At 44.7% G+C, this 23463-nt stretch overlaps 1 protein-coding gene across 9 annotated transcripts in view; it reads left to right on the top strand.

Moving 5' to 3' along the window:
- UBAP2 (ubiquitin associated protein 2) overlaps window positions 1–23463 on the top strand; it is a 131697-nt gene that overhangs the window by 101973 nt on the left and 6261 nt on the right. For 7 of the 9 annotated variants that reach the window (XM_081236193.1, XM_081236201.1, XM_081236196.1 and 4 more), the window contains 9 exons: window positions 2538–2751; window positions 5732–6009; window positions 6614–6783; window positions 10639–10852; window positions 14494–14533; window positions 16663–16846; window positions 17750–17819; window positions 22222–22417; window positions 23215–23306. In XM_081236193.1, coding sequence (XP_081092319.1) covers window positions 2538–2751; window positions 5732–6009; window positions 6614–6783; window positions 10639–10852; window positions 14494–14533; window positions 16663–16846; window positions 17750–17819; window positions 22222–22417; window positions 23215–23306 — 1458 coding nt within the window. Of the gene's footprint in view, window positions 1–2537; window positions 2752–5731; window positions 6010–6613; window positions 6784–10638; window positions 10853–14493; window positions 14534–16662; window positions 16847–17749; window positions 17820–19575; window positions 19702–22221; window positions 22418–23214; window positions 23307–23463 lie in introns of all 9 variants that reach the window. The other 2 variants (XM_081236194.1, XM_081236195.1) reach the window with 2 other exon arrangements.

Consider the following 23463-nt stretch of genomic DNA (forward strand, 5'->3'; position numbering starts at 1 on the left):
ATAACAGGCTTGGGAACTTGACATTTTTAGTGCCATTGTTGATAGTGTTTGAGAGGGTATCCATGCTTGAAGTCGGACAGGCCCAAGGCAGGGTGCTGTCTCTGTTTTGAGATGGCCCAGTAATACCCCTGAGTTTGATTGAACCATCCAATTCCTTTCCTCCATCTGCCACTGGTATACTGATGTGATGTCCTTGCTGACTTGCTGGAATCATAGGCCACTGAGAGCGTAGATAAGACGTGAGTTGAGTTTTTGTTTTTGTTTCTGTTTTTTACAGCATCCCCCAGGTATGTTGCTTTTTGTTGTGGACAACATCTTGAGAAACTGGAGTAAGAATTGTTTGTTTAGCATATTAGAGCAGTGGTTCTCAACCCTACTATACTTTAAAAAAAAATTATTTTTATTTATTTATTTATTTGGCTGCATTGGGTCTTAGCTGCGGCACGCGGGATCTTCATTGCGGCATGCGGCATCTTTCATTGCAGCGCGCGGGCTTCTCTCTAGTTGTGGCGTGTGGGCTCTAGAGCGCGCAGGCTTAGTTGCCCCACGGCATGTGGGATCTTAGTTCCCCAACCAGGAATTAAGCGTCCCCTGCGTTGGAAGGCGGATTCTTATACCACTGGACTACCAGGGAAGTTCCAACCCTACTGTACTTTTATAACCATTGGAAAACTTAAGTTAATAACAACATTAATAATGATAATAATGATAAAATTATACCAGATTCTACACAAGACCAGTCAGAATCTTTGTGCTTGGGAGTTGGGCACTCGTGTGTGCTTATGTATATGTGAGTGCATGTGCACAAGTGTACCAATAGACACATTTGTAAACTGCCCCCATTGATTGAAATGCGTAGGTGGAATTAAAGTCCTGTGCTAAGTGTTACCTAAAGCAAGATGCTAGTCATTGATGCAGTGATGTCATCGTGTTGTGAAACACACAGAAAGTGCATTAAGATTAAATACTGAAACAGGATAGAGATTAGGTAAGAAAAGAGAGAAAGAATAGAAGCATCATCCAGGAAGCCTTTATTGAGCAAGTAGGCTTGAGCTGGGTTTTGGCGGATTTATAGCAACATAAGAGTAGGTAGCAGGCAGCATGAGCACAGAATCAGGAGTAGCAATAAGTAATGTTAGCACAACTGTTCTAATAGAAGCAGATTCTGTGTTTGATGTGCAATAAGTGCCGACAACCTAGTTTTGGAGAATTTGGATACCTTTAGAACAACTGGGATAGATAGTCCATGCCTTTGGAAATTGATAGCAGAAATAATTCCGCTCTCTAGATCTGACCTCTTGATGGAATGCAGATCATTTCTCTTTTTAACCTTTAAGATGGTTATGGAAAGGTTTGTTTTTTTTAATGTTTGCTTGTTTACTTATTTATTTATTTATTTATTGACCACACTACACGGCATGTGGGATCTTAGTTCCCCAACCAGGGATCGAACCTGTGCCCCCCTGCAGTGGAAGCACGGAATCTTTACCACTGGAACGCCAGGGAAGTCCCTGCAAAGTTATTTTTGACAAAGGACTTAACCTTTCCAGAAACTGAATGATTGTGATAAGTAAAAATGCAGTTGATCTGCCACTGTATGTTGTCTAGTCATAGGCTTTCATTCGCATTGGGAGCGTATTTGGTGTAGTTAGTCATCTAAACACCTTGAAATAAACACAGCAGTGTCCAGGGAATCTGCTCAATACACAGATACCACCTGTGTAATTCATATCTGATTTTGGAATACGAACTTTTTAAGTAAGTACTGCGAACTGCGTCTGATCTTGCAGGATGACCTGATGGCTGATATCTCTGTGACTAAACCTATTAAAAACGTTAAAAAGTTAAAGACTGTATTTTGTTTTTCAGGCTTGTCTCTGTCGTTTTATTCATGGTATTTCTCTTTACTTAAAAAAAAAAGTAGTATTGTGTTTGTGAACTTGTGACATCACTTTTTAAATAAAAATCAATTTCTTAAAATCTAGGGGAAATATTCCCCTTCCCTCTAACCTCTTTTTTAAATTTATTTATTTATTTATATTTTGCTGCGTTGGGTCTTTGTTGCTGCGCACGGGCTTTCTCTAGTTGTGGTGAGCAGGGGCTACTCTTCGTTGCGGTGCACGGGCTTTTCTTGTTGTGGAGCATGGGCTCTAGGTGCGCGGGCTTCAGTAGTTGTGGCACGTGGGCTCAGTAGTTGTGACTCACAGACTTAGTTGCTCCGCAGCATGTGGGATCTTCCTGGACCAGTGATCGAACCCATGTCCCCTGCATTGGCAGGTGGATTCTTAACCACTGCACCACCAGGGAAGCCCCCTCTAACCTCTTATATCAGAATCAGGAAGGACTGTTGGATTTATGTCGTCAGATCTTGTTACATAGTAATGTTTTCATGTAGTATTTACTCAGATGGTTCTTACTAATTCAGAATGTTTTAGGTTATAATTTTTAAAATCCTTGTGAAAATACATGGCGTGTTTTAGAGCCTGTTGTAGAAATTCTGCATTGCTGAGGACTTTTGCTTTTCTTTCCCTTTAAAGTCATCCATCCTTGGTTCAGGATTTGGAGAGCTCGCACCTTCCAAAATGGCAAACATCACCAGCTCCCAGATTTTGGACCAGTTGGAAGCTCCGAGTTTGGGCCAGTTTACCACCACCCCAAGTTCACAGCAGAATAATACAAGTCCTCCCACAACCGCTTCTTCTTGGGACCTCAAGCCCTCAGCATCCCAGTCCTCAGTCCTTAGTCATTTTGGTAAGTGTGTATTTTGGTAAGTGTGGTGGTTTGCCCCTAGTGAGGACATGCCGAACATTAGCAGAGCAGTTTGACTTTTGCACACTAATGTGGATTTCACCAGACATATTTCTTTTTTAGTAGAACTTCTGCAGAGTTGCTGAGTTAAATCAGTCAGCTTGACATTGTATAAATACCTGCATTTATTTGTTAATATTAGTAGTAGTAGTAAGTACATACCTTGAAGAGACGTGCCAAAGCATGGGAATAGTCATGCAAATATAAGGAAACAACACTTTGAATAAATGCCTAGACAGATTTTTTGAGCTTTATTAGAATAAGAAGGTGGAATGTGGACAACACTTTAAATCACATCCTCTGGTTGCTTTCTGATTCTAACACATGCATGTATCCACCATGATTTGGTCCAGCCTTAATGTCTGTGGTTTATAATTTAAAGGCATCATGTGTAAGTTGGATGTTGTCTAAGCTGTACTCTCATAGACTTTTTGACATTAAACCACCATTTCCCACCAACACACACATGCCACAATAGCAGGGGGTTACTTTAACCATAGGGTCAGCTGTCTGGTTTATGTTTAGGGTGTATTGAGAGACATGGAAGCACATTTCTTTGCTGAGTGAAATGGTTTACTGTTTACAAGCCTGAGACTACTCTAGGTTTGAAGTTGTGTCTACCAAGGAATTCACTAAAGATTCAGTGCCCAAGGTTTTTACTGGGGGACTGGTTACATGGGCACCCTCCACCTAGTACAAACCAAAATTGTAGAATCCCAGAAGGAAAGCAAGTATTCAACATAAACTACATTGTACAAATAATCGAGGAGCAGAGAATCCCTTTTATCAGTTAGAGTGTAGGCATCCTTTGTCTAGAACATACCAAAATTCCCTGTTCCCAGACAGAAGCTGAGAGCCCATCTGCAAGCTGGCATTTCTGATGGCAGCTATAGGCCTCCTATGTATGTTAACTTTTTTCTGCATACTTAACAGATGAGTGGTGTGAGTTTTTAGATTTGAGCGTGCTATTCCCATATTCTTTAAAAGCCCATCTTCTTTGTACATGCCTCTAATATCAAGCCAAAAATAGATTCATCTATGATGGAAATATACTAAGTAATGGGATGGCAAGCCTTCAACTGGATTTGCCACCTGTTTGTGTAAGTACACTTTTATAGGAACACAGCCACAGCCATTCATTTCTGTTTTTCCTATAACTACTTTCAATCTACAAAGGCAGAGTTGAGAATTTGCTAACAGATGGCCTTCAGAGCCTAAAATATTTACTGTCTTGTCCTTTGCAGAAAAGGATCGCCAACCTCTATCCTATATGACAGAGGTAGCATTTCAACTCAATGGTGGAAAGATGGTTTATTTCCGTTTGGTAACTGGCTGGAAAATGAAGTTGGATCCCTAACTCCCACTCTTCAGCAAAGTGCCAAATGAGTGAAATACCCAAGCATAAATAATGAATCTAGAACAATAATAGAGAAAAACATGGGAAGATTTTGATATTCTCTGTGTGAGGTAGACCTTACTAGATATGATAGGAAAGACCATAACCAAATGAAAAGGGAGACAACCTATGAAAAAAAAATCTGTATCATAGGCAAAGGACTAACTTCCTTAATATAAAAAGTAAATAAAAATCAAGGAGACCAACAAGGAAGTAAAAAAAAATGGTCAAGAGAGGGTATGGACAGAGTTCATAGGCAAAGAAAACTTAAGTGTATGCCATGATTTTTAGCCAAACTTATATCATTTTTAAAAAAAATTTATTTACTTTTGGCTGCGTTGGGTCTTCATTGCTGGGCGCAGGCTTTCTCTAGTTGCGGCGAGTGGGGGCTGCTCTTTGTTGTGGTGCACCGGCTTCTCATTGCGGTGGCTTCTCTTGTTGCGGAGCACAGGCTCTAAGCGCGCGGGCTCAGTAGTTGTGGTGCACGGGTGCTTAGTTGCTCCGCGGCATGTGGGTTCTTCTCGGACCAGGGCTCGAACCCATGTCCCCTGCATTGGCAGGCGGATTCTTAACCACTGAGCCACCAGGGAAGCCCCGAAACTTATATCATTTTAATTTGTGTCTTTTCTGCCATTTTTCCACCAACCAAACTAGGAAGGATAAAAGTGTGGTATTACAGTATGTTAAAAGGTTTGTGTTCTGTCTAGAGATAGGAATTTTGAAGTGTTTGTCAAAATTTAAAATATAGTCACTCTTTGAACCAGCAACTGTATTTTAGCAGTTGAGCCTACAGATATACTTGCACTTGACCAAAATGTCTTACGTAAAAATATATTCATTGCAGCATTGTTTTTCATAGCAAGAGATCGGAAAACCTAGAAGTTTATTAATATAGTACTGGTTTTAAAAATCAATACCTATGTATGATGGATTACTTTGTAATCATAAAAATGAAGTAGCTCTTTACACATTAATGTGGAACAGTCTCTGAAAACTAAGTGGTTTGCGAGGAAGCAAGATATATGTGTGTGTGTGTGTCTCTGTATATATACTGAAACAGTATATCTGAAGATATTCAAGAAACTGGGTACTGTGTCTGCTTCTGTGGATCAAATTTGGGGATGGGGTGGAAGAGTGATTTGTATTCACATCACATTCATGTGTATTTTTGTACCTTTTAGATTTTGTAATATCACATATGTTACTTACTGAAAAAAAATCAGTAAAATAGTTTTCAGAAGTTAATATAAAACACCTATTCCCCACCCTATATGCTTTAGCACAAACTGAATCTCCTCTCTGCATAAGACATTAGCTACAAACCCATTCAGGTGTTCTTTTCAATCTATCATATACCAGTTGTTAAACAGTAGACACACACACACACCACGTTTGGGATTCAGCTAGAAGACGGTTGGGAGAAACTAGTGAAGACAGCAACCCTTCAGCATCAGTGCTGGTGGAAGAGGGAGCTGTGAACTCATGTGCCTAAATGATTGATTGCTTCCCCCCCCCCCCACTTCTTAGACTTCAAATCTCAGCCTGAGCCATCCCCTGTTCTTAGCCAACTGAGCCAACGACAGCAGCAGCAGACTCAGGCAGTCACTGTTCCTCCTCCTGGGTTGGAGTCCTTTCCTTCCCAGGTGAAACTCCGAGAGTCAGCACCCAGAGACAGCAGTACCTCCACTGTGAACAAACTTCTGCAGCTTCCCAGCATGACTGTCGAAAACATCGCCGTGTCTGCTCACCAGCCACAGCCTAAACACATCAAACTCCCTAAGCGGCGAATACCTCCAGCTTCTAAGGTGGGTCTTCCATCGTGAAGTCACAGTCCCAAAGATGGACGTATTTTAACACTTAGTTCCTGTGGTATTTTTAAGTACATAGTTTACTGCTTTATGAGAACTCGGTCATTTCTGAGCAACTGGGCTAATATAGAGGGAATGGGTTTGCGCTAAGAGACAGGGACTGTCCATTCAAATTACAGGTCTGGCTCAGGAAATCTGATGGTCTTGTGTATTTAACTCAGAGGACCTGCTGTTCTTACGTATTTAGCTGTGTTCTGTAGACAGAGGATGAGTGGTTCGTTGAGCAGGTAATGCTTTCATTAGAGGCCCCTCTTCTTCACTCATCCTTCACCACAATCCTGCCCCCTCTCTTTGCTCAAAGAAGCAGTTGGTGGCACTGACTATTCTCCTGTTAACTTTATAATTTTTCTTTGCTCTGTTCCTTTCTCTCTCTTTAAAAAAAAAAAAAATCATGTTCCTTTTTCCTTCCTTTCAGCCTTTCACTCCTTGTTCCTCAGGCCTGCCCACAATGCCCTGGGAACCCAGTGCTTGTTAGCTTTGTAGGCCTTGGGACTTGGAATCTCTGACCTCTATTGCTGACATCATGGTTTTGCTTTTTCAGATCCCAGCTTCTGCAGTGGAAATGCCTGGTTCAGCAGATGTCACAGGATTAAATGTCCAGTTTGGTGCCTTGGAATTTGGATCAGAACCTTCTCTCTCTGAATTTGGATCAGCTGCAAGCAGTGAAAATAGTAGCCAGATTCCCATTAGCTTGTATTCGAAATCTTTAAGGTATACAACTTCCCACTTCTCTCTCCGGTTTTGACTGAATTAAGTCCTTTGCAAAGTAAGACAAAATAGAGCCTAAGAAATCACCTGGTGGAGAAAAGACACCCTGTAGTGATGGGTTTGTGCCGTCATCACCAGTATCTAATTACAGAACATTTCTTCCATCACCCTAAAAAATCCTGTGCCCGTTGTTAGCAGTCACTTCCAATTTCCCCCCGCCCCCATCCCCTGGAAACCAGTAATCTGTCTCTGAATTTGCCTGTGCCAGACACTGCACATAACTAGAAAAATGCAATAAGTGGCCTTTTGTATCTGACTTCTTTCACCTAGCATAGTGTTTTCAAGGGTCATCCATGTTATAGTGTGTATGCATTTTGTTTCCAAATAATATTTCATTTTGCAGATACATCACATTTTGTTTATTCATTCATTAGTTTATGGACATTTGATTGCATCCACTTTTTGGCTATTGTAAATCATGCTGCTGTGAAAATTCAGTTAAAAATTTTGTGTGCTTTGATTTCTTTTGTATATATACCTAGGAATTGCTGGATCATATGGTAACTCTCATATTTAACCACTTGAGGAACTGTCAAACTTCTCCCACAGAGGCTGCAGCATTTACATTCCTACCAGTAGTTTATGAGGGATGCAGTTTCTATACATCTTTGTCAATACTTATTTTCTTTCAGTGGAATATTTTATAAATAGAGAATCCCAGATTTTAGATTCTATTTTATTAAATTTTTTACTTTCTAGAGCCTAAATCTGATAATTGCTTGAGTTCCCTTTTCTAAGGATGGACTCACAATATCTGGATTCCTTAAAGATTCTTAAGGATTCTTAAAGATGTCACCCTGCCTGTCAATTAAATTAGGTGGGTCTAATTTGAGAGGGGGGAGGGGTGGTTCTTTTGAATCTTCAGTTGCATCATTTAAATAATGCAGTAGTAACTGTGATTAAAAATCTTCCAACAAACAAAAGCCCTGGACCAGATGGCTTCACAGGTGAATTCTGTCAACATTTAGAGAAGAGCTAACACCTGTCCTTCTCAAACTCTTCCAAAATATAGCAGAGGGAGGAACACTCCCAAACTCATTCTGCGAAGCCACCATCACCCTGATACCAAAACCAGACAAAGATGTCACAAAGAAAACTATAGACCAATATCACTGATGAACATAGACACAAAAATCCTCAACAAAATACTAGCAAACAGAATCCAACAGCATATTAAAAGGATCATACACCATGATCAAGTGGGGTTTATCCCAGGAATGCAGGGATTCTTCAATATACGCAAATCAATCAACGTGATACACCATGTTAACAAATTGAAGGAGAAAAACCATATCATCATCTCAATAGATGGAGAAAAAGCTTTCAACAAAATTCAACACCCATTTATGATAAAAACTGTACAGAAAGTGGGCATAGAGGGAAGCTACCTCAACATAATAAGGGCCATATATGACAAACCCACAGCCAACATCGTTCTCAATGGTGAAAAACTGAAACCATATCCTCTAAGATCAGGAACAAGACCAGGTTGCCCACTCTCACTGCTGTTATTCAACATAGTTTGGAAGTTTTAGTCATAGCAGTCAGAGAAGAAAAAGAAATAAAAGGATTCCAAATCAGAAAAGAAGAAGTAAAACTGTTACTGTTTGCAGATGACATGATACTACACGTGAGAATCCTAAAGATGCCACCAGAAAACTACTAGAGCTAATCAGTGAATTTGGTAAAGTTGCAGGATACAAAATTAACGCACAGAAATCTCTTGCGTTCCTATACACTAATGACAAAAAATCTGAAAGACAAATTAAGGAAACACTCCCATTTACCATTGCAACAAAAAATAAAATACCTAGGAATAAACCTTCCTGAGGAGACAAAAGACCTGTATGCAGAAAATTATAAGACACTGATAAAAGAAATTAAAGACGATACAAACAGATGGAGAGATATACCATGTTCTTGGATTAGAAGAATCAACATTGGAAAATGACTCTACTACCCAAAGTGATCTACAGATGCAGTGCAATCCCTATCAAGCTACCAGTGGCATTTTTCATAGAACTAGAAACAAAATTTTACAATGTTTATGGAGATGCAAAAGACCCCGAATAGCCAAAGCAATCTTTTTTTTTTTTTTTAAATAAATTTGTTTTTGGCTGCATTGGGTCTTAGTTCCTGCGTGCAGGCTTCCTCTAGTTGTGATGAATGTTGGCTACTCTTCATTGCAGTGCACAGGCTTCTTGTTGCGGCAGCCTCTCCTGTCGCAGAGCACGGGCTCCAGGTGTACAGGCTTCAGTAGTTGTGGCATGTGGGCTCAGTAGTTGTGGCTCATGGGCTCTAGAGTGCAGGCTCAGTAGTTCTGGTGCACGGGCTTAGTTGCTCTGCGGCATGTGGGATCTTCCCGGACCAGGGCTCGAATCCATGTCCCCTGCATTGACAGGCGGATTCCCAAACACTGTGCCACCAGGGAAGCCCCCCAAAGCAATCTTGAGAAGGAAAAATGGAGCTGGAGGAATCAGGCTCCCTGGCTTTAGACTATACTACAAATCTACAGTAATCAAGACAGTATGGTACTGGCACAAAAACAGAAATATAGATCCATGGAACAGGGTAGAAAGCCCAGAGATAAACCCACACACATATGGTCACCAAATTTATGACAAAGGAAGCAAGAATATACAATGGAGAAAAGACAGCCTCTTCAATAAATGGTGCTGGGAAAACTGGACAGCTACATGTAAAAGGAATGAAATTAGAACACTTCCTAACACCATACACAAAAATAAACTCAAAATGGATTAGAGACCTAAATGTAAGACCGGACACTATAAAACTCTTAGAGGAAAACATAGGCAGAACACTCTGACATAAATCACAGCAAGATCCTTTTTGACCCACCTAGAGAAATGGAAATAAAAACAAAAATAAACACATGGGACCTAATGAAACTTAAAAGCTTTTGCACAACAAAGGAAACCATAAACAAGGCGAAAAGACAACCCTCAGAATGGGAGAAAGTATTCGCAAACGAAGCAACTGATAAAGGATTAATCTCTAAAATATACAAGGAGCTCATGCAGCTCAATGTCAAAAAAGCAAAACAACCCAATGCAAAAATGGGTGTAAGACCTAAATAGACATTTCTCCAAGGAAGATATACAGATTGCCAACAAACACATGAAAGGATGCTCAACATCACTAATCATTAGAGAAGTGCAAATCAAAACCACAATGAGGTATCACTTCACACCGATCAGAATGGCCATCATCAAAAAATCTACTAACGTTCTTCAGAACCTAGGGGCAGGACAGGAATAAAGACACAGATGTAGAGAATGGACTTGAGGACCCGGGGAGGGGGACAGGTAAGAAGCTGGGACAAAGTGAGAGAGTGGCATGGACTTACATATACTACCAAAATAAAACAGATAGCTAGTGGGAAGCAGCCACATAGCACAGGACGATCAGCTTGGTGCTTTGTGACCACCTAGAGGGGTGGGATAGGGAGGGTGGGAGAGAAACGCAAGAGGGAGGAGTTGTGGGGATATATGTATATGTATAGCTGATTCACTTTGTTATACAGCAGAAACTAACACCATTGTAAAGCAATTAAACTCCAGTAAAGATGTTACCAAAAAAAAGTAATGCAGATGATCCTGGATTGGATCCTGCACGAGAAAAATTAACAACTAAATAAATAATGCAGTAGTGTAAATTTGTAGTTACAGATACAATTATTTAATTTAGAATATGATAATAAAGAGATGAAATCACTCTACTTCATGAAAACCTGTAAAGTGACACAAATTTATGTCTCATGTCTTTTATTCTTTGTAGTGACTCTTTGAATACCTCCCTAGCAGTGACCAGTGCAGTGCAGAACTCCACCCACACAACTTCAGTCATTACCTCCTCCAATCTGACCAGCTCATCGTTGAGCTCCACTAGTCCCGTAACAACATCTTCCTCCTACGACCAGAGTTCTGTGCATGACAGGAGCGCATACCAAAGCTCTGTGAGTCCATCGGAGTCAGCTCCAGGAACCATCACGGTTAGTGGTGTTTCCGGTTTCTCCTCAGAGGAAATCCTATTTGGAGCTCAGTGTGTAGTTGGGAAATCAAGCTTTTTGGCTAAGATTTCCTTTTAGAAATGGCTAACCTTTTAAGTAGAATCCGTATAGTTTGTTGGATTTGCCATTAGTGGCCATCTCGTTTGAAACCTGTGTTTCAAGCACCCTTGCACAAGGATTGTGTGAATGGACCCAGGCACTTGGTATAAGGATAGTGTAAGGATATACCCTGAGTTGTTCAGAGTGGCTTGGATGGGGTAGGCAGGGACTATAGTCTGTAATATTTCACTTTCCTGTAAGGCAAAGACATTCAAGCATTATAGTGAGAGCTACTTTAAAGAGTGGATGAGAACATGAAAATAATGAAAACAATTGAATTGGCATAGCAGAAATTTGGGTACATTGTCTTTTTTTAGGTTTCCTTCTCAGATTCTGAGGAAATATTTATATGTATCAACTTAAGAGATTTTTCCTCCCTTCCTTTTCCACCTTTCATGTTAGATGTTTTCCTCAAATGTCTGGTGACTCCAGGCCGCCCACTTGACACTAAAAGGTTAACTGCCTGTGGCGGTAGGTTGTTGGATGTGGGCTTTCGTGAGGGACAGTGTGGGCGGCCATATCTCTAGGGGTGGGGAGTTCCTTCATCAGCCCCTGTGGGCCTTTTCTGTTGAGTTTGTTTGGATTCTCCAGGGACTGTTCTAGTCTCTTCCCTGTAGGGCCTATACCTGTCTGTTAGTGTCTTAAGAGCCTAGTGCAGATAGAAGGCTGCCGTTGGAATAATTTGTTTTGTCTGCATTGACTTAATCTGTGTTTTTTTTTATAGTACTCCTTGCCATGTGTTACCCTCTTGATGAAGTTTAGAGCCTGTGGGAGAAGGTGGAAGGGGGCATTCACCCTGCTGTACAGAGTTTAAAACATTTCTCCTATGTTTAGCCCTACCTCCATACCCACTTCCAAAGTTATGTGATATATACAATTACTGAGTTGCTTGGTGTGGTTCCTTGATGTAAGTTGAGTGGTTTTCTGGTTTTCCCTACTAGTTGCTTACGATTTGGCTTTACCCGGTCAGCTAAGTCAGAGTTACTCTCTGGCATCTGCTTTCTACTGTACAAAATTTTGTTGCTCTCATTTTCCACCTTTCTTGGTTGTATTTGCCTTTCTTGGTTTACATATTTTTAAAAAGCCGTGTATTCTTCATATATCTTCTTTAAGAAGTTTATTTTTGTGATTTCTGACATGGCAACCACTAGCCACATGTAGTAGTAGTAGTTTATTTAAATTAAATACACAATTAAAAGTTCAGTTTCTCAGACACACCACATTTTAATGCTCACTGTCTAGATATGGTTAGTCACTACAATATAAGACCAAGCACACACAGACAGTATTTCCATTATTGCAGAATATTCTGTTCCCGGGCTTCCCTGGTGGCACAGTGGTTAAGAATCCGCCTGCCAATGCAAGGGATACGGGTTCGAGCCCTGGTCCGGGAAGATCCCACATGCTGCGGAGCAGCTAAGCCCGTGTGCCACAGCTACTGAGCCTGCGTGCCACAGCTTCTGAAGCCCACGTGTGCCTAGAGCCCGTGCTCTGCAACAATACAAGCCACCACTATGAGAAGCCCACGCACCACAGCAAAGAGTAGCCCCCGCTCACCACAACTAGAGACAGCCAGCGCGCAGCAACAAAGACCCAATGCAGCCAAAAATAAATAAATAATTGGGAAAAAAAAGAATATTCCGTTGCCTTGGAACGTGCTGGTCTATAGTTTCTAAAACATAAATCAGACTGTGTGCTTAAATCTGTCATCTCCATGACATCTCAGTTCCAGCTCTAACTTTACCTCTTGTTCTGCTTGTCTGTATCACTGTTCACCTCGTTTCTTGCTCAGCTAATTGAACCAGATTTCTGATCTCTCCCTATCATCTGATACTTCATTTTTGTTCCCACCATGCTTCTGCCTAGAATTTCCCCCATCCCAAATAATATGGCTCCTTTGTTGTGTCAATTTGTCCATTGTTTGTGGAGTTTTTTGGTTTTGTTTATAATATTTTTTAATCGAAGTATAGTTAATTTACAATGTTGTGTTAGTTTCAGGTATACAGCAAAGTGATTCAGTTATACACATATATTCTTTTTTAGATTCTTTTCCATTATAGATTATTATAAGATATTGAATATAGTTCCTTGTGCTATATGGTAGGACCTTGTTGTTCCGTTGTTTGTATTTAAAAATGATTTTCTAGGGACTTCCCTGGTGGTCCAGTGGCTAAGACTCCACGCTGCCAATGTAGGGGTCCCGGGTTCAATCCCTGGTCAGGGAACTAGATCCCACATGCTTGCAACTAAGATACCGCATGCTCACAACTAAGAGGCACAGCCAAATAAATTTAAAAAATGATTTTCTAGGTGGGATGAAGTGTTCCTAAGGTATGATGGCAGCTGTTTCATTCCCCTCTTCTATTTTTTTGTCTGGTGTAGTTTTGAGAAGACTTTGTATGTCAGGGTTTGTGCTGTCTTGGCTGCACATGCTTGATATCATGTGTATGTATTTACTGAACAGTGAACCCCTGTTGAGAGGGAGGCAGAAGAGTAGAACTCTGATTGCTTTCCACCTATCTTTGTATATTGGTGTTTCCCTTTCTCTGACTTTAGTCTTTTAACTCTTGTTTTGTTTTTCCCTAGCAGTTCTGTTTTATTGTCTACATTTCTTATATATAATCTCATTGTTTTAAGACTAAAATGTGTTGTAAATAAGATTTTATGAGCAGAAATTGTACTGGATTTTGGTTAAGGCAGAGTCAAAAGCTATAAGGTTTGTCTTTTTTTTAGTAGTAGTAGTTTTTGACATTTGTGAGAAGGTCATTTCCTCAGCTTCCTTCTCCCATCCAGGACCAGTGTCTGAGCCCTGTAGGTTCCAGTGTCAGTCACTCTTTGCTGTGTCTCCCCACCCAGTCTGTGGAAGTAAAGTTTTCCTTGTGAGGATGCCTCCTTCTGTGAGAAGGTTCCAGTGAAGTGCTTTATGGTTAACTCAAACCAGTTGTTTTCAGATCCTGTTCTTTTGGGGACTGACTACCAAACAGTCCTAACTCACTCTTTCCCCACCCACTTCAGAAAAAAAACGTGTTTCAAAGTAACGTCTTTCTCTGAGAAGAGAACCATTTTGTTAATAATATAAAATATGATAATTCCTTGTATGAAAGTTATCTTTGTTATAATTTGGAAACATTTTCTTTCTTGTATGGGGGGTACTCAGGAGACAGAATGTGCTTGAGACAGAAAGGCTTGTGGTGATTTCAATATAATGAGAATTCCTAAGTCCTTCCTACGGCTTAATAATTTTTAGGACTGTTTCATTACTTCCTGTGCTTTTGGTCTTATGTTTTATCCTTGTTACTTCCTTAAATACCCAGTTTGTTTTTTTAAAAAAATGTCAGCTTGTTGAGATTTATTAAGAATTTGTTGTATTGCCTCTCCTTTTATTAAGAAACAAAACAAAATAGGCCATAGTTCTTTGCTTAATTCATAATGCTTCATATGTTTGTGGCTAAGTCCCGTAGAAAGTCATCTAGGTTGTCATTTGATTTTGCAGGTTTACTTACTTTCTTTTCTCTTTCTTATAGAATGGACATGGTGGTAGTCGAAGTCAGCAGACAGTAGACAGTAAGTATATGAGCTAACTATTCTTGTCGTAGCTGGTGGAAACCACAGACAGAAGAAGAGCGTAGCTAATGTGATGGGAAAACGATTGGCCAAAGGCTAATTCTGCAAAAATAGTCTTTTTACATTTTTTCTGAGAGCTGTGTCTGATCCATCGTTGGCATCATTTCTTTGGGTTTAGAGTTTAGCTAGAGATTCCCCGTGACCAGGTTGTAGCTGATGGTATTATTAGAAATGTTACATCCACAGCAAGGAGGAGGTATTGTATTATTCTGCCTTTGTCAGACTGCGCCCCCAAGTGCAGAGTGTACGCTGGATTTAAAAGATGCTTTGCTCAGAGGCCCAGGTTCCAGGATGCTCAGAAGGCTCTCACTTCAATAATGTGAAAGACATTTAAAGCAGAAATTGTCATGCTAGTTCAGGAAAGACATTGTGAGGAAGAGAGAGAAAAAGTTGCTCACTATAAACACTTGGGAGAAAAGGAGGGGGCCCTCCACATCCACCACAGCTCAGTGATCACTGGAGAGAGTGTAGGTGAATCCCCATTAGTTGTTTCCTTTGTTCTTAGCTAATTTATCTATGGTTATGATCATAGTCTAAAATGAAACTGATTTTCATTCATCATTCAGTAAAGCAAATGGGTATCCACTATTGGTATGGAAGTCAAAAAGACCCTCTTTATTTAGGAATTTTTGGAGAGTGGCCGTGGGATTTTGCCAGACCAGGAGTGGGCCTCAGTTGCAATTGAAATGACACATGTGATTTACCCAGAGTTGGGTTTGGTGTTTCTGGGCCGCCAGAGCAACAGATAACGTGGGTAGCTCTGAGAACATTGGATGTCACAGGAAGTGTGAATTCCACAAGCCGTGGTGGGAAGTTTCTTTTGTCCAGGCATGGGGTCGAGAGCACACAGAGGTGTATGGGAGATTTTAAGTGAGATAATGAGATGTGAAATGTCCGTAAAACATAGTGCACGTTTTAGATAGGTTTTTATCTCCTGTGCTCTCTTCTCCAACCACCGCCCCCCCATCCCCCCTTTCTCTCTCTGTCTCTCACACACACACACACACACACACACACACTCAAATTCATACAAACACACGTTCTTTGAGAGGCTTTCTGTGAACCTGTCATTAACGTGATCCGACACTCAGGGAGGTGAGTTTGGGGCCAGGGACATCTATGGTGTGTTTATCTAGTTTCTGTAAGAACAGGTGTCATTTGGGAACGACTGTCGGTAAAAAGCAAGCCTCAGGGGTGTGAAGACCACTCTTAAGAACTGACTGTGCCGTGTTGCCCTGTTGCTGCGTGTTCTGGTTTTCGAGTTGTCCTCCATTTGGAGACCAGTGTGTGTCCCCTGGACTCCCAGGGCCTCCTGAGGAAAGGTGCTGCCTCCTCCTAACTGGAAAAGACAATGATGCTTTACTTCCAAGCACATATCTGAGTTGTGTGTGTGGATGACACTAAAACTGAGTCTTTTCTGCAGCTAGGATTGATTGCATTCATGCTCTTCTGAAAGCCTAACATGTGCGTTTGTGTGCTCTGAGGTCTGTTCTGTTCAAGCACATGCGAAGGAAGTGCTCACTGCGCTTTTGAAGTAGGTGTGGACAGCAGGGGTGTCTTCTGCAGATTTTAGGCCTGTGTAGCTCTCCACAGTATATGTACCCTGGGCTCTCAACCCCTTCCTGCCCTAAACTGTCTGTGACCTTTCACAAAGTCAGCCTGATTTGATACTTATTTGATAGAAGCAGACCTAACCCCTGGGTGGTTTGCCTACCAGATTTTCACTCTCCCTTGCTGTGCTCATGTAACTGTATTTGTCAACCTTAGAGCCTCTTTCCCTTTCTGGGTGTGGCTCAGGGTCGGGTTCCTTTAGTTGGGAGGAGTATGTTCACCCCCGAGGGGCCGTATATGCTGGTAAAGATGTCATCTCCCTCCTTGCCTAGGTCCTGTGTTCTCACAGTCCTCTCCATAGTCGCAGCAGACAGAGAAGGGCCTACCTGTGGCATGCTTGCGCATTTTCCCCAGGGGTGTAACTTTGTATATGTCTCAACTGAGCCTGACGTGTCACAAAACGTTATTTCTGATACTTAACGGTTGGTTCTGGCGCTAAACAGATCTGTTTCTTACAGCTCCTTCATCTGTTCCAGCTCCAAAGACAACAGACCCTCCCTCCACCCTCCCATCCGTGGGTTCCCTGACCAGCACCACCTCCTGCACTCCGCTTCTGCCCTCTGTACCCCAGCACACTGCCGCTCTGCCCTCCTTGTCGCAGCCTGGTGACCTGTCCAGCAGCCCCCTCTCTCAGCTTAGCAGGTATGTGGAAAATACGGGCCCAGAGTCCAAGGCACATGGGGGTGAAGTCCTGGAGCCCTTCTACATGGCTGTTCCCGTGAGCAGAACCCACTGTTGCTCTCTGCATGACGTCCTGGCCTTTTGCAGTAAGGCCGCAGCATAGGTGGCTGGGTAGGGTCTCACAGGTGCCGAGGGTGAAAGCCTTGCTGGCCTGTAGTGTCCCTGCTGTCATAGAGCCCTGGGTCCCCTGGGAATCGGGTGGGTCCAAGGGGTCACTGCTACTCTTCTTCAGCCCACAGGAGGGTGCCCCGAGCCTTGTCTCTCCTCCGCATTCTGGGCCCCGTTGCTGTGATGTGGGGTGAGAGTGCTGTGGGTTTTCTGAGCAGGTCACTGCCTCGCACTTGTTGTGGTATCAGAGATCAAGTTATCAGAACAGGGTGCAGGAGAATGGGATTTGTCTGGTCCTTACCCTGTCTTCTGAGTAGACTTCTCCTCTTTCCTCCTGTAGCCAGGAACAAAAGCATTTGGTTTGAGTTCTGCATTTGATGGGAATTCAAGCTCTGTCTCTGGCATGTGGGGTTGAACGTAGGAACTTTCTTCCCTCACACACAGATTTAATGGGGTCTCTGGGGCTGGCCGTGTTCTTAGTGCAATCCTGTTCTTAGCATTTACAGTCTGCAGAGCAAATGGTTAGAGTTGTCTGAGCTGGCTCTGTAGCCTTCCTAGGGCAGGATGTCCCAGGTCCTCATGGTGAGTGACCCTTTAGATCATTTCTAACCACAGAGCACCTGGACTGGGTTCCAAGGCCACACGGAAGGAAGGATGTGAAGGGATGGGCAAGCCCGTGTGCAGCCCTCCTGACGCGTGGGTCCCTTGGGTGGAGTGCTGGGCGGTGCACATGTGGGGCTCTGCCTTGTCTTCCAGCTCTCTCTCCGGCCACCAGAGCAGCCTCTCCTCTGCGCACACGGTGCTCTCCACCAGCACGTCACACACGGTAAGTGTTTTCCCTGCTCCCTTGCCCAGCACCCTGCTTAGCCAGCTTGGAGCTTAGTCATGTGCAGGTGGGGCTTTAGTTTGTGGATTTTAAATATCTGAAATACTCTCATAGCTTGGCTGTAATGTCTCCATCTAGGTACATGGTTTGAACAGATGATTTCCTAGGCACCATGGAGGACATCTTGCTTCCTAAGTCCATGTCCCTGTGGAAGAATTGGTTCTCCATACCTGATAGATGATTGGCAGGGCTGAATTTGTTGTCAGGTGGTGAATTTGTTCCCAAGAACTCACTGAACTCCCTGTTCATGATAGGAGATCTTTCTACCTGGCAGGGTTGGTTTCATTTGCTGGGGCTTCTTATGTTGGGGTCTCTGCAAGTTTTTTAGAGGAAGGTAGACTCGTTGCTAACTTCCGCGTGGGCTCTACTAAAAGTCAAGTTTAATCAAGAGCGGTGTTCCTGGGGAACGCTCTGTTACTTTGTGAAGCCCCCCGTAGGGAGAGTGCTTGAAAGGAAAGGGAGAGCGCGTGTGTCTCTGAGACTGACAGCCCAGTCAGTGTAACTGCAGTCCAGGTTGCTGGTGGTCGTGGAGGCTTCACTCTTGCCGCCTCAGGCCGTCTTCCCCAGCTCAGAAGCAGAGGCTTTGGGAAGGTTGCTGTTGAAGAAGGAAGTGTGGGTGTGGAGAGGCAAGAGTGGACGCACAAGCTGGCGAGTGTCCTGGTGCGCTGAAGAGTGACATAGATGGCGTTTGCGGAGGTGCGGCTTCTGAGCTGTGGAGCTGGGAGCGTGGTCTCGGGTAGGGCTCGGTCTAGACGGAGCGGGCTGAGGGCCGGCGGCCGGGCCGTGCAAGGAGGCACGGCAGTGGGCGGGTGTTGTGCTAGCAGCCGGGGAGGCTGGAACGTGGAAGAAAAGGTGCCTGGAGAGAGCACAGTGTCCCTCTCCTGGGAGACAGCAGGCTTCCGCAAGGTGGAAGTAGATGTTCTGCAAGTAGGGAAGGAAGTTTTAGGTGCAGATGAACGGGAGAGTCGGGAAACCGGGGGAAATTTGTTTCCTCTGAAGAAGTCAAATCTTTCGCTGTAGAATGAAGCGATGGAAAAGATTCAGGTCCTACCCTTTATCAGGACCTGGCTAACCTCGTGGCTTTCATACTCTAGCTTTCCAAGTGAAATCAGTTTACACATAATTCTTTGTCTTAAAACACATAGATCACTGTCTTCATAGCAGAGATTGGTGTGAATATCTCTGCCCTTGGAGTAAGTTGCCCACCAGCCAGTGCCTCCTGTTTGGCCAGTGGGAGCCCTGAGATGTCCCCTTTGTGAGCCCTGCAGAGTTGGCCTCCTGTTCCGGGCACTGTGTGTTGGAGCCCAGAGCTCTTGCTCTCATGGGTTAGCTGCACTCTGTGTCTTAGCAGGAAACCCCAAATCTTACAGTCCCAATGGCCACAGCCAGAATCACCTCGTACAATTGCTAACGTGGTCACAGATTCAATAACGAAAGACATAAAAAGATATATACTGAAAAGTTTGTCTCTTTTCTACTTGGTTGTACCCCTTTTCCTACTATTTTCTTGATCCTCTAGTTTGTATTTTATAAACCCATAAAATGCATACATAGTAGTTTTCCTCCTGCCCTTTTTCTTTTCCTGTAATATAAATGGGAGTATTCTCTACATAGTGTCCTTTATCTTTCTCCCTCACTTAACAGTGTGTCTTCAGGAGGTTTCTGTGTTGAATCAGAGTTCTTTTTTTTAATGCAGCTCTGCTGCATTACATTATTTAATCAGGCCTCCTCTGATGGAACTTCAGGGCCATTTTCAGTCTTGATACCTTGGAAATACTGTGGGTTCAGTTATAGACCACCACCGTGGGAATATTGTGGGAAAGTGAGTCATATATCTTTTGATTTCTTAGTGCATATAAGTTTTGTTTACACTATACTGTAGTCTGTTAAGGTGTGCAATAACATGTTTACAAAAACAACATACATAATTAAAAAATATATTATTAGCTAAAAATGCTAGCCATCACCTGAGCCTTGAGCAAGCTGTAATCTTTTTGCATTTGTAACATCAGAGGTCACTGATCATTATAGCAAATATAATAATGAAAAGATTTTTGAAATATTGTGAGAATTACCAAAATGTGACACAGAGAGAGGAAGTGAGCCAATGCTGTTGGAAAAATGGTGCCGATAGACTTTCTTGACCCAGGGTTGCTTCAGACCCTCACTTTGTAAGAAACGCAGTATCTGAGAAGCACAAGAACATGAGATGTGCCTGTACAAACAACGGTGTATAACCTTCTGCACATGTTTCACATGTGCAGCTGTGTCTAGAGGGTAAACCCTGGAGGTGGAATTGCTAGGCATTTGTCATTTTATACAAATTGCTCTGCATAGTGATTTTAACCCACTTAGATCTCACTGGCAAAGAATGAAATGTCCTTTCCCCATGACCTCCTGAAATGATGTTACCAAATATTTGTATTTTTCCAATGTGTTAATAGAAAAATGACCTGTCAGTGTAGTGTTTAATCGAAAGAGCTTGAGCATCTGTTTTATATATTGGAAAGCCATTAATTTCCTTTTGGGTGAGCTGTTTACATTTTTCATTTTCTTGTCAGGTCTGTGGTCTTTATTTCTATAGTTGGGAGACTTAGTAGGTAGCCCTTTGTGATGGGAAGTGCAAATATTTTTCCTAGGTTTGTCATTTTATGAATTGATTTTTTTTTTTTTTTTTGCCGTATGTGGGCCTCTCACTGCTGTGGCCTCTTCTGCTGCGGAGCACAGGCTCCGGACGCTCAGGCTCAGCGGCCATGGCTCATGGGCCCAGCCGCTTCACAGCATGCGGGACCCTCCCAGACCGGGGCACGAACCCGTGTCCCCTGCATCGGCAGGCGGACTCCCAACCACTGTGCCACCAGGGAAGCCCTATGAATTGATTTTTGAATAGTCGGATATATCATAGTCTAACAGAGCCAGGTCTTTCCTACCTTGTCTGTAAAGGAAATCTAGTGTTTTCTCCTGCCCTTAGTGTTCTGTGGAAGGTTTGGTGCAGCTGTGCTTTTCTGGGCCCATCTGAGGGGCAGAGTGGCAGCCCTGTCGGATGGTCCGAGGGAGCCAGCAACTTGTCTTCCTCACAGATTTGAGAGGTGAGGGGGCAGATACAGGAACGCCACCAGGGTCCACTGAAGGCAGGAGAGGCTTGCTGGATGACTCTGGAGTTCCCGTGGATTCCCCGTACTCCCCAGTCTGGGAATGTTCTTTTTTTTTTTTCTTTTTTTAATCCTGTGGTTTGAAAGGTTGCGGCCAGTGCCACCATCACAGTGCGGTGGTCAGAGCCGTTCCTGATCCTGTGGCGGGTGCCCTTGGCTCCACGCAGGGGGCCGTGGAATGGGTGCTGGGCAGCCCTGGCCCTACCCTGGGCTCTCGTCTCCCTGGTTCTGTCCATCTAGGCGGAAGGGGCAGGAGTCCTGAGGAGCCCCAGAAGACCATAATTTCAGCGGTCTTCACTTGCTGAGCCGATTCTGGATACTAGTGCTCGGGTGGGCAGGGCTGCCCGCGGGGCTGGGACTCGCACTGCGCCGTCTGTGCCGTGGAAAGCAGAGCACATGGTGGCCCCCTTTCTCCCGGGTCTTTCCTCTTCTTCAGCTTCCCCTCCAGGAGTTTCCCGGCTTCTTTGTTATGCACAGGTTCTGATTTGGAGGCTGGTCTCAGTCTTACAGAGCCTTTTCCTCCCTCTTTGACCCTTGCTTTGCCCAGCCAGGTGTATTTCTTCCACCCGCCCCTCAGCCCTTGAAGCCCTTCCTGATGCCTTGTTTACTAGCAGCTGGGCAGGACCCTTGGCACTCAGGCTCTTCACAGCTTTCTGCTAGGCTTTGCCCTTCTTTCCTCGGTGGTTCTTGTCGGGCAGGCATAGGGCCGGGCCGGGCCCTGCTTGGTAGTCCCTGGTGACCTACAAAGTGTCACCAGATCCTGGAGCAAAGGCCTCTCTTGGCCACCTGTGACTTCAGGTCAGAGGAGCCAGGAAGGCTCTGACTTGGGCTGGGCTGCTTGTGGCCCCAGGCTCGACTCTCCTGAGGCTCCTTGCTTTTCTGTGAGGTGGGTTTTCACCTCATATTGAGATGTTCTGTGCTCATCTGTGTCTGTGCTTTGTTTTACTTACCAAAGCCTGAGCAACTTTAATGATTTTTTCGGAGGGTTTTTTTATCGTAAATCTCCATTTTAATGGTCTTGATAGCTCAGCTGATGAGTTGTGTCCCGATGGCCTAATATGGCTGCAGTGTGAGAGGCCACGGTGAGCACACTGGTCCATCTGAGACTGCGGGCACACAGGCCAGGCCGGTTCTTGTGCACTCTTGTGCTTTGCCCCCAGATCCATGTGTCCTGGCTTTTGTCTTGCCAGCATGCCGGCGTGGAGAGCGCCCCTTCCCTCCAGTCCTCAGCCACCTTCTCAACGGCAGCAACCTGTGCCTCGAGTGCCGCATCCTCAGGGCTCAGCCTGCCAAGCAGCATGAACACGGTCAACAGCCTCTGCCTGGGCGGTACCGCTGTGAGTGCCCCCAGCAGCAGTGCCAGGGCCACGCCCTTGGTGACCTCAGGTGTGTGCCCCCTGGGGCCTTTCCGACTCCCCCGCCCCTCGAAGGTGCCGTTCTGCTTCCCGGGAGGAGGCCAAGGGGGGCAGGCCTGGGGGGGTCCACGAGCATCGGAAGCTCACAGTCTCCCTCCGGCTGTGCCGCCACTTGCTTGTCATCTTTGTTCCACTCACCTCTTGAGGCCGGATCTTCCAGAGCTAATGTGGGGGGCCAGGTTCTGGGTGATTCTGAAATCAGTGTCTGGGGGCACGCTCCCCTGGGCAGATCCCTGGCAGCCTTTGTGCTCGTAGAGCCCCATTCTTCTCTGGCCTCGCTCATCCCTGGCGCTGAGATGACGGAGCAGCTCTCGTGGGCTCTTCTGCTCTTGCTGTGACTGCCTGGCAGCCAGACCCGGGCAGTCTGTGTGGGCCCAGCAGACTGTGGTTTGGTAGCGACTGCTCACTCGCCTTTGGCCCAGCTGTGCCTCTCCTGGCACTGCCCAGCCTGCTTTGTTCTGAGGGGCAGGCGGTTCCTGCTGCTCGGGCCCTCTCGGCGCAGTGCGGCCTTCAAGAGAGGGTGGCGGTGTTTTGTGCCGCAGGGCGCGGACCCCTCTGGTAACACAGCCTGGATGTGGTGGCACGTGCTCTGTCTCCCCCGCCCCCAGCATGGCTTCCGTTTCTCTCCGCTGCTGCCCTCCCCTCTTGCCCGTGGCCTCGTCTGGGACGGCACCGTGACAGTGGGCTCGACACCCGCCGTGCCCACAGTACCTGAGGAATCTCGCCCTTGTGGTGGCCCCTTCACTCCATTTGAGTTTGCCTTCACAGGCAAAGCGCCCCCCAGCCTGCCCCAGGGGGCGCCTCCCCTGCTGCACAGCCAGTACCTCGTGGGCCCCGGAGGACTGCTTCCTGCCTACCCGGTGAGCGCACCTGGGGCTCTGGGCCGGCCCCCGGCAGGACCTGGGGGCCTTGGGTTGCTGCTGCTCCTTCCCTGAGCCCACCTCTGCCGCTCGGATCCCGGGCGTTTCTCCAGCTAGACTCCTTCAAGGCAGGGCATCTAACAGCCTTTTTGGTCCT

This window comes from Mesoplodon bidens, assembly GCF_964165515.1.
Source record: "Mesoplodon bidens genome assembly, chromosome: 6".
Taxonomy (NCBI): Eukaryota; Metazoa; Chordata; class Mammalia; order Artiodactyla; family Ziphiidae; genus Mesoplodon; species Mesoplodon bidens.